This window comes from Pyxicephalus adspersus, chromosome 12 (genome assembly GCF_032062135.1).
Source record: "Pyxicephalus adspersus chromosome 12, UCB_Pads_2.0, whole genome shotgun sequence".
In the NCBI taxonomy this organism is placed as follows: domain Eukaryota; kingdom Metazoa; phylum Chordata; class Amphibia; order Anura; family Pyxicephalidae; genus Pyxicephalus; species Pyxicephalus adspersus.
The window spans coordinates 22,213,877-22,225,206 of NC_092869.1; the positions used below are offsets into that span (position 1 = coordinate 22,213,877).

An 11,330-nucleotide genomic window follows, 5' to 3' on the forward strand; every position below is an offset into this window, starting at 1 on the left:
AAGTGCTGGGCACCTAGGATTGGTAACAGGCGGCAAGTGCTGGGCTTTTTTTAGAGCTAGAAGTTTTTTTAAGCAGCAGTGGTTCCTGGCATGAGGAATGGACAAATGTAACCTAACTGCCGGTGTGAATTCAGCCTAACTTCAGATGTGCCCCTGTGTCTATATTTAGTTAAAGTGAACTTTTGTGAAAACATTTTTTTTTTTCACTTGATTCTTTTACAAAATTAACCCAGCAGGCCCATGCTGGCTCAGCTTCCACCTTCTCTCTAATGCTCACTTTTACGTCCAATGCTGCCTTGCACTGCGCCTGCATTAGATTGAACACTTGATTGAACAAAACGCACATTTTTCCATTACATAACAGAGAAAGTCAATCTTTAATGTAATGTTAAAAATGTGGCGATGCTTTAATAGCATCATGCATGTGATATCAGATGGGGGACAAGACAGACAGTGACCCCCTCTCATCACTGTACATATTCTATATTAATACACTGTCTCTGAAGTTTATCCGCAGTGTGTAATGTCATCAGCAGCGCAGTGTGATAGCAATGTGAGTGTAAAAGCTGCTTGTCATATTCTGCAGCCTAACATCTCGCTGTGTTCAAACCTTCTTAATTCCTAAACCGTTGATACAACCAACTTGAAATTTTTAGGGTAAACGTGAAGGCATAGGAAACTGAAACTGTGTAGGTGCAAGTGGGGGACACTTGTGGCTAAACCTTTCTAAAATGTAATTAGTATGGCATTATGAGAACATAAATCTCTACCTAGCAAAATGTGCCCCCTGCTCTGTTACACATATCTGTCTGCATTTTACCTCAAACCCCAATTTCTCCAGAATTAAGAGGTGCAGGGAAACAAAAATATAGGTGGAAGTGGGAGACACGTGTGGCGATCACCTTTCATCACCATGGCATCATTACAACATTAAAAAAAAAACTGTCCATCAAAATGCACTTCCTTGTTACACATGACTGTAACCTTCCTGTACCTCAACCTCAATAACATTTAGTGGGCAGAGTTCATTTTCTAATGATGCCATAGTGATGAAGTTTTTGGGGATGTTCGTCACAGATGTTCCCCACTTGTACCTATATTTTTGGTTTCTTACACCTCCCCATTCCCCAATTGAAGTTCAGAATGTTAGATAAGTGGACAGGAATGTGTAACAGGGCAGGGAGGCCCATTTTAATGGGCAGCGTGTTTTATGTTCTAATGATGCTGTAGTAATGAGATTGTAAGGGGAGAATGTGCCTGCCACTTGCACCTATATTTTCAGTTTTGTACCCCCACCTCAGAGAAATTGGTGTACAAAGAAGAGAAGCAGACGGTAGTTTCATAGGTAATGATTTGTGACAGGTAGGTAAATATTTGGGGGCCCCACCACAATGCTCCTTGCTATAGTAGTGGCTCCGGGGTCCCCAATTTGCACTTTCAATTTAGGACTCCTAGTTGCACTTTCCCCTAAAACAGCAACCCCAAAGTTCATTTTTCATAACTTTTTACATTTTTGACCCCCCATATCTTGAAATTCTTTAAAGCAGGGGGGCTGAAATTGTGGTAACTAGTATCTGAGGGTCCCCTGTACACCCTGAAAATTACAGGTCATTGTGACATACAGTTTAGGAGATATGGAGGTTTGTACACACAGAGCTGTGAGGATGCAGAATTCACACGCAGAGCTAGAGGTGGAGCGCAGAGCTCGTGCTATGAGATGGGGGCGGGGCTGCCTGTGTCTCCTTCACATGAAGGCTGAACTGTGTGTGCTCACCTCTCATCGGCAGCAGCAATCCTCTGAACGGATGACACAGAGCAGCCTCACTGAGATCTGTGCATCCGAGCATGATGAGAGCTGCGAGGAGAGCTGGGCGGGGTATTCAAATCAGACGGGCGGAGCAACCGGCTAAAAACCTCTGGGGATAACTGAGTCATATCATCATAACTCTCGAAACCCTCAATTCCATCTTGAATTTCTTGTGACTCCATTTCCTTAGAACTATTGGCCCCAATTTCTCATTTCTAGCAATATCGCTTTCTTTAAATGAGCACCTCTTGTATGTGTATTATTTTCCAGGAAACGGTATATATGGTGGAGCTGTGCTCTCTTAATGGTGTCTAAATATGAAATAATGAAATCAATTGTAGTACTATACTGACTGCTGAATATTCTGTTTGGACCTTCTGTAACAGCAGACTGCATGTGTAGCTGCATTGATACATTTGGTAATTTTAAATGCTTTTAACCTGTGGTGGTGGTCTCCAGTACTGAATTTTATGTACCTATTGCATTTTGTTTTTTTTTTTGTCTTTTGTTTTTTTTTTGCACAACAGCTGCCTCAGTTTGGTTTTCTAAATTCAGCCATTCGATCATGTTGGCCGTTTACACAATATTGAATTCTGTAATTTACTTGTTTCTTTCCTAATACTCTGTGTATTGTTGGCTATATCAAATATTTGACTGGCTTTTTCAAATTAATAAATTGCTTCAATTTTACTTGAAATTCCCTGTGCCAGCACTCCCGGACAATACAGCTGATGTGAAACACTTTTCTGGTGGAGACAAGGATAATATCTTAGCTAACAATACCTGAGTCTCTCTATTATTTGCAGATGTTGCTTTGGGTTTGTCAGCTGTTATTGCTCTTGTTGGACTACAGGGAGCAACCTAAAAGAATATTCAGACATTGACAAGTTTTAGATAGTACAGCTGTTTGGAGATATAGTTTAATTTGTGACCCTTGTAGTCTACTTTTCGTGGAAGATTGCTTAGTTCATGTCTTGCATTTCAGATTTTGTTAGTGGCGCATTGAATAAACTTAAAACTAATAGAACACCTACATCTACTCCCCAGCCAGACAGGACTGGTAGGTATTTGCTAAATAATGGCCACAATACAAGTAGCATTTATTTTTCATGCATGGGCTACCTTTAAGGCATGATAACCTGAAACAGGAAGGGTTTCAACTACATTCAGATACTTTCAGTGTTCTGCTTTATAAACTCATGTTGTTGAATAACTTCATGGACTGACAAGAGAATATTTAGGAATTGTTTTTAGTAAAGAAAAAATTACATTCTGAATGTATCTGAAACCTTTTCATGTCTTCAATTTTTCTGATACTACAGAAGAACGCAAAACGCTTGCATTTTATTATCGTATCATGCTTGAATTCTATACTTGGAAGATGCTTTTTAACACTTTCTTCAAGCTAATCAAATTGCATTAAAGTTGAATCTGCTTCTAACATGTCTAATATTAGCAGCTTCATCATCCACTTTACAGCATTTCTTATTGTTGCAAGCAAAATAAAAGGTCTCTTATTTATGCTTTTTCTCCTAGTTTTTAGTTCCATGGTGACACCTTTAGTACTTACTCCAAGCTCCAAAAGAAAACTTCCTTTGGATTCTGTGCAGGGAATTTCAAACAAGAAAAGGAAATCGATAAAACAGAACCTAAATTTTGAGCTGTTACCCAGTAGTCTCTTTGGTGGTGGGTCCACACCATCTTCTGGTAAGTAGCTGTGTTATTGTTGCGTAGCTAATACGTTGAAAAGACTGTAAAATGTGTCCACTCACAAACAGATTTGTTTCAAAAGAAAGCAAACCCACCCCCAGGTAACAGTTGTCTTTTGTAACATGAAGGGGGGTTTAGAGTGTAACCCCTGGAAGGCAGTTAGAACTATTTTCTATATCAAAATTCTGCTAATATATTTTGGGGAGTGGTAGGTTTACTGTTGCTACCTCTTCCTTGTTGGTAGGTGAATTTGCTGTTGTTGCCTCTGCTTGTGCAGGAAGGCATTTTACAGGTGAATTTGCTCTTAAAAAAAAAAAATAAAAAAAAAAATATATATATATATATATATATATATATATAAATATACGTGTGTGTGTGTGTGTGTGTGTGTATAAATATTTTTTTTCTTAAATACTTGTTATTTTATTGTTCCTAGTTTTTTTTTTTTTTGCCTGTTGAACAACTTTTTGAAATATTTTTAGAAGATATCTGTAGCTCAGTTATAATTAACCAGACTGTATTTTTTCATGAAACACAATATTTCATGTGTTTAACATACATACATACATAACATACATTCTTTTTGTTCTCTTTTAAGCTCGGACGGAAGGAAGCCCTTGTGTTTCATTTGAAACCTCAGAAAACGTTTTTTCGCCATCTGTCTCTGGCAGCAAGCACCTTTCCAGCTCTAGTAACTTGAGACGCAGCAAGAGATTTGAGAACAGGAAAGTACAAAGGTAATTGCTTATGTGAATGCTCTTTACTATTGTGCTCTTGGTCAGTGGATTGTAATATATTTTTTAGATATTAGTTTTGTAATTCTGTTTTCTACTTATGTAAGAGTGGAGTCAGGAAAAACAGGCTGCTTCTCCCCTAAAATAAGTCGCAAAGAGATGGTGCGCAGATCGCTTCGCCTTCGGTTTAGTCTTGGAAAAAGTAGCAAAGAAGTGGTAAGTGGCTTAAAAATACTCTTGTCGACTCAAACATCTTAGTAATAGATGATTAATCTAATGGTAAAGTGCTACCAGTATTAAGGAAAATAAATTAAACTGATTTTAAGTTTCCAATAGTAAGCTTGTGCAAAGTTTCAGGAATATATCACAAGCTTGAGTAATTTCGCATTGTGCTTTAACTTCCATGGTCCTCCTATTTACATAGATTACATAGACCTTGAAAAACCTTAGCTACAACGTCTTGAACATTTCTGGCATTATGAGTTTATCCTAACACTGTTCAGTTTAATGGTCGCTTTATTTGTTTTTGGTTTTATAGTTCCAGTTATTGTGGAAAAATCTACTAAATATTTTTTTTAGAAAATTCTCTATTCCATTTTTTGTTAGTGGTTCCAGTATGCACGTGGTACTAAAAGTTGGAACTTTAAGCAGAGAGAACTGCTGCTAATGCCTAACCCTCCAATATCAGGCTAAACGTAGAAAGGTGGCCTAAAATTGTATTTCATAGCAGTAGTGTGCAAACATTTTATTCTATGAATTGATCGTCACAATAAGCAGCAATTAACATCAACATTAATCGTGGTTTATTGTTCAAAAAGTATTTTCAGTTTATATGTGTATGGATGTATTTTTTTTTTATCCTCTGGAGCTTAGAGTAAAGGGTGCTGTTTACATTCTTTTTGGGGAGGTCCCTTTGTTTTTGGTAGGACATGCACTGTTTTCTTATCAACCTCATTTTGCATTTATTCTAGAACACAGGCTTTCCTTCCAGCATTCGTTCTCAAAACATTGGCTGGAGACTGGCTAACTCACAAGAATTGCCAATTCTTGGTAACAAATTGGATGCTTCTCCAGCTAAAAGTCCATTTGTAAGTGCAGGTAAGAGTTAAGGTTGCTACAACTGCATATTTTCAGTTATGGTGTAAATGTTTGACTTTTCAAGTAATTAAAAATTATTCATCATCTCTGGTAATGTTTCTTTTGAGGATCATAATGGATGGTACCCTAAATTCCCACCTTTTGAGGAAAAGTTTGAAACACCTACAAACTATAGCATGCTTCCAAGTACAGTAGCTAAAAATTACACTTAATGGCATTTTTAATGTCTCATATTTCGCAACAAAACATCAAACAAGTGATGCTCTGAACTCACAGCACAGAGACTGAAATCTCTTGCACTTGCACAATTACCATAAAATCTAATCTGGAATCTGATTGCACAATCCACTATCATGCTTCCTATTGCATAAGTTGCAGATTGGCTCTAGGCGAAGGGAATCCTTGCAAAGGGAAGTTGATAACTTTAGGATACCATGTAAAACGGCAAGAACATTGTCTCTGTATGATAAGTATACTGGTATTTCTAGATCTGTTAATGGTCCTGGTATGCTTTTCTGAATACTGGGCAGTGCTATAGTCTTTGATTGCAAACTGTGCTATTAAAGAAGCTTTATGGGTGGGGTTAGTCACGGACTCATTCAGATTCATTTAATTTAGGGCTCCATTTGTTTCAATGCTACCACTAATAGGAAACTCTTACTTGGTTCGGCGCCAAGGTTTATTGAATGATGATTTTAAAACTAAATGTGTAATAGGCATACACTATCAATTTTCCATTGATATTATTGCAGTGTAATTGATCTACAGTCGATGTACAGGTCCACTTTTATACGATGCAATGATTTCATCAAACTTCAGTGGAGTCAGCTGGGTAAAAAGTGATCACTTCGGTCACATTGTCCTTTCAATGGGCTACTATCTGACTAGTGATTCTATACTATGAATTTTCCACAAAATAAATTGCACTTGCCTACCTGGTACCGTGGAAAAATTTTACAATTTACATCCGATTTTGGCATAACATTTTTTTTTTCTTTTATAGATGGAAAGAAAATAAGCAAATCTGAAGAGAACTTGCTAACGCCCAAAAAGTTAGATGACTCAAATCATCGCATGTCCTGGACAGGACCTCATCAATTAGGTGAGGACTGTGATGATGGGACACCTTTATCAGGATATCTGTATGCTGGAAACTGCTATTCTGAGCCTGTTCTTGTAACTGGGAAACCCCCTGCCATACCAAAAGAGATAAAGTCAATAGCTGGCAACTATAGCAAAGAAAACGACCAGAGTGAAGACTCTTTGTGTGGGGATGATGATTGTCAAGCACAGAACACGGTGCGCAGGATTACACGAGCATTCACAGAATCTGGAAGTGATCTGAGTGCATTTGTTGGATGTACTAAGTCTTCAGCACCAGAATCTCCTGCATTTGTTTCCCAGTCTCAAATAAAATCCAAAACATTGATCACTGGGTCAGAAGTTGGCATTGATCACAATAGGTGCACATCTAAGCCACAAACGGAGTTTGACCTTCCAGTTAGGTCTATCCAAGGCTGTGAATGTGATATCAATGAGAATTCACCAGAAGGAATCTTTGAAAATGTTGAAAAGGATTCAACTGCCCTACAAACTCCAGTCAAAAGCTTGGAAATAATTGCACAACAGGATTCACCACAAATTTTTTTGAAGATTGTGGAAGAAACCGATGCTGATTCTATGAATTTGATCAAAACCTCACATGACAAGCTAGAATGTGACCTAAGTGGATTTGAGTCCAGAAGTGAGAATTTATCAAAGTCAGATTATTCAGCTTCTAAAAAAGCTGTGGGAATGTTAAAATCAGAAAATAATGAGCCTATTCCAGTGCCTAAAGAAGAGAATTCTTCACACATTTCTCAGGATATTCATTCAGCACCAGTTCGTAGATCCAGCCGAGTGTCTGATCAGATAAAGCACTTCAATAGACTGTGCTTAAACGACCGCAATGTCCACAAAGCAAAGACCCCTATTAAATTCCAGCGTACACCTGTACGTCAGTCTGTCCGACGTATAAATTCCCTTTCGGAGGTTAAGCGGCATGTAGACAACAGTCAGACAAAAGAAGGTGCAGTTGGCTCACCTATGGTGAAATCTGTCAGTTGTGATGGATCCCTGTCATCAGAACTCTCCTTAACTCGTTCAAGCCATGGGCTTTTCTCTGCAGGTAGTCAGGAGAACTCTACCTCATATGAGCAGTTATCTACAGTTTCAATTCGAGGACCCAGTTCCAGGTTTTCCAAGCATACATCTGCCAATGCACCTACTTCAATGCTCTCCTCTGTAAACCCAGTAAAGTCTGTGTTGGAAGACCTAACAAATCAAGAGCTCTCCAGACCCATGTGTGTAAAACCTGATCTTTCCATGAATACCCCAAATAATGCATTAAGAATCCTGTCTAATAGAGGGCATAACCGTTATAGAGGATCTCCAAAGAATCCAATAGGAAAAGTAGCTTTTTTGCCAGCGAGCAAACCTTTAGATTTATAAGGGCTGTGTTTCTTGTATTGACTTAGCTTTGCTGGCTTTGCCTCTTTTTTTTTTACTGCTGGAAAAGTGGATTCTGTTTACATGCATGGCAACATGCAAACCAATGCACCTAAATATGGTGTACTTTACACATCTCTTCCAAAAGCACCTTGAACATGTATGGAACAGAAATTGGTTTAACATTTGTTTTAACGATTTTAAAGTTTTGAATATTGTGCAGTGTTCCTCACAGTGCAACAGTAATCACCTTCAAGCACTTTCGCTGTGGATATTTAATTGTTCTTGGTAGACACAGTTGAAGTATGACTGAGCAAACTGTTCTTTTTTTCCTAAAGATCTAAAACTTGAATCTTGTGCTTGGCAACTGTTTTAAATGTCTTACTGTATACACGGGTAGTGCTGCTTCATTTTGCCATTTGGGAGGTGATCTCTATTCAGTATTTTATTAAATTGTATTTACTGTAAATATACAATTTAATATAGCAATTCTCTTGAGGTAAAATATATGGACTGTTCTTGTGGTTATATATCCTAGTTTCCTATGTATTTTCTGGTGGTGCTTTTATATTTGCCAAACCTTAAGAAGGTGCTTCACATTCTTTTTATCCTCTTTCCTTATTCTTAATAACATAAAGTGCCTTTATCACATGAATCTGCAAGGCTTGGCAGTGTTGTGTAAAAAAAATGCTGCAATGCCACGCCATGAAAGCCACCATGAATGCCATGATTGAAATCTGTTTAATCTTGCTGTAGGTATGAAAATACTTTGCTAACTCCTAAATTATTAATTTATTGAGTTCTTCATGTTAGTTGCTCTGAATGTGACAACTGTTTGTGATGTCCCCTTCAAATACTCAGCAGTTTGTTCTCCCCTGAAATTTTTCTCAGCTGAGTGGGGGGCAGCTGCATTCGGATAGTGAAAAGGGGGCAGACAAGATGTGAAAAACTTGATATAAGTATAAATTTAGGATAAATTAAGAACAGCTCCCCCCAGCAGACCTGGTTGATTGCTAACTTTCACTGACCTCTCAATCTATACGAAGCCCAGCCTGGTGACTACAGAAAACTGCCGGGTTGTGCACCCAGCTAAAAGGGGCTGGGGGGAACACAAGTTAGCCTGTAGAGCAACTGGCCAAGATTAACAGGTTCAGTAAAAAAAAATCATACATAAAGGTTGATGTATTTCTCTTGTAGCTGCAGTGAGACATTTATACACCTATTCTTACATGCAGTAGAAAGGTAGGATCATTGTTCTGGGATATTAAAACCTTGAATTAAATATAATGAAACAGTGATCAGAGAATTCATCACCGTATAAATGAACGAACTTGTTTCTACCATGCTGTTATTGTGCAACACACAATTTTGTTTTATGAGCCCTAAATTTAAATGCTCCAGTACGTAATTTGTATAGGACTATGATTTACAACCAAAACTGGTTTGTTCGTGTAATCACAAAGCCAGAGTAAGTGGAGTTCTCTCCTTAACAATGTATAGCTTACGGTTTCTTTCCTTCTCAGTGCAGTAAGTAGTAGTTGTGTATTTCTGTTTTTTGCCTTATAGCTCTCATTTTATGTCTTAATTTTATGTTTTAATTTTATGTTTTAATGATCACTTGAAATGATTAGCGGCTTTAATTCTGACTGGTATTTTGCCTGACCGCTTACAACCAGAAACGTTTTTCAGTTGGCTTTTAAACGTTTTTATTGTAAATAGAAAAATCTATCGGATGACTGATCAATGTAGTTTTTGGTGAGTGATTTGTATAGTTGTATTTATTTCCTAATGACTGAGCATGTAAGTATACTTCCCTCCCTTTTTGGATTATTCCTAAAGTACAATTCCAAATGTATGTCTGGTCTTGCATATCATAGACTGACCATTGCAAGAGCTTTAGGACTGTTTACACTGCATTATTTATGGGAACCCCCAGCACAGCTTTTTTTCTATATACTGCTGGGCTGAGCTGGGGGATGCCACCAGTAACTGCCCTCTTACCCATCCAAGAATCATGACCTGGGCCACAAAGCTCAAAACATGCTTTTAGCTTCACAGGGTTAAATCCAATTCCCTAGGAAAGGCTGCAATGTGATCAGAACTTATATTTACCATCAATACAATCCTGTTCTATTGAACACAAAGCAAATGTTATATTCTAATATGGTATGGTTAGTAAATGATAAATCTACAACTGTTCATTCTTGCAGGTTTTTTTGGCAGCTCAACAATGTTTTGTGTAAATCTGTGTCTGACTGTAGTGATCGAAAAAATTGGAAGCTTGATTGAATTTCATGCTTGTGTATTGGTTTCTTGAGAATTGCACAAGATTTTTGTTTTTCCTTCAGTAAAGCATACATTTTCTGAACAAACCTACTTAGTACTTTATTACAGCGAGGGAAGGCTAGCTATGAGTTCTATTAATACTTGCTGTGTTATTTGAATTTTAGGTTGATTGGTACTTTTGCAAGCCTATTTGTTAACTGCTATTAACTCATCAGTTGTATCTTTAAGCCTGAGGGTAAAATAAAAAAATGTGCTTTGCATTGTGTTGGCTTCTTTCTGTAATAAGGATGTCAAAAGATGTGTGTGGTGCACCCAAATGAAAGATCTATAATAAATTTCAGGAGAGACTAGTATCCCTAAATATTGAAAGGTAAAGACACAGGGAGTATGAGATAAATTGGAAGGGAGAGGGTCAATGGCCTGTGTTGGGTGACGTAGGAAGAAGAGGTGAAGATGGCATCACCAGGCACACCGGCTTGTAGACCGTGTCAATGGTAAGTTGACAGTTATTCACCACAACTTCTGAGGTATAGTAAAGAATCAAGGTTTTATTCACGCGTTGGAAACTCACAACAGACAAGGCAATAGACGTTAGGACTGTCCTTTCCTCTGTCTAAAGGAGTCTCTGAAAACTTAAGCAAAAATCTATTATTTTATCTACTTCAGTTCCTTGTGTCACTGGTCATCCAATTCTGGGCTGGTCTCTTCTTTAATTTGCCTGAAGACAGACGAATTATTATTTTGCTTTTTACTGCCACTGTACATTCCACTTTTATTTGGTTTTCTTGGGGGGGTTGTAGTTTCCATGGTCTCCTTATCTGCTGGCAGTTTCTATGGTCTTCCTATCTGGTTTCACTTGACCAGGTGCAAGGCCAAGGCGCCTCCAGGAACCGAAGTAAAGAACACAAATAACTGAGTTAGTCATTTTAAAAACAGTATAATATAGTTTGAGTCAATTCTCACTTTACCTAAGGCTAGTATATATTCTATATACTTTCAAAACCGATACCGGGATGATGCAGGACCCAACGCGTTGCCGGATACCTGATTGCACTGCGGGAGTGAAGGGGAGTGGATTTTTGTTTTTTCTGCATTTTTCAGTTCACTTCCTCTTTCGGGCCTTGCACCTTCTTGGGGTAATAAGCAGCAGTAAGTTCATCTAAGGTTATATGCAGCTCAATTAGATTTTGATATTCTGGCAGAGTAGG

At 38.0% G+C, this 11,330-nt stretch overlaps 1 protein-coding gene across 2 annotated transcripts in view; it reads left to right on the forward strand.

Moving 5' to 3' along the window:
* Positions 1–10,382, forward strand: part of ARHGAP11A (Rho GTPase activating protein 11A) — a 21,927-nt gene extending 11,545 nt beyond the window's left edge. Inside the window, exons 7-12 of one of the 2 annotated variants that reach the window (XM_072428945.1) lie at positions 2,793–2,867; positions 3,344–3,514; positions 4,116–4,254; positions 4,359–4,467; positions 5,223–5,349; positions 6,353–10,382. In XM_072428945.1, the coding sequence (XP_072285046.1) occupies positions 2,793–2,867; positions 3,344–3,514; positions 4,116–4,254; positions 4,359–4,467; positions 5,223–5,349; positions 6,353–7,839 (2,108 nt within the window). In that variant the 3' untranslated portion in view covers positions 7,840–10,382. The remainder of the gene's footprint in view (positions 1–2,792; positions 2,868–3,343; positions 3,515–4,115; positions 4,255–4,358; positions 4,468–5,222; positions 5,350–6,352) is intronic. The other variant, XM_072428946.1, reaches the window with a different exon arrangement.
* The last annotated feature ends 948 nt before the right edge of the window (positions 10,383–11,330 follow it).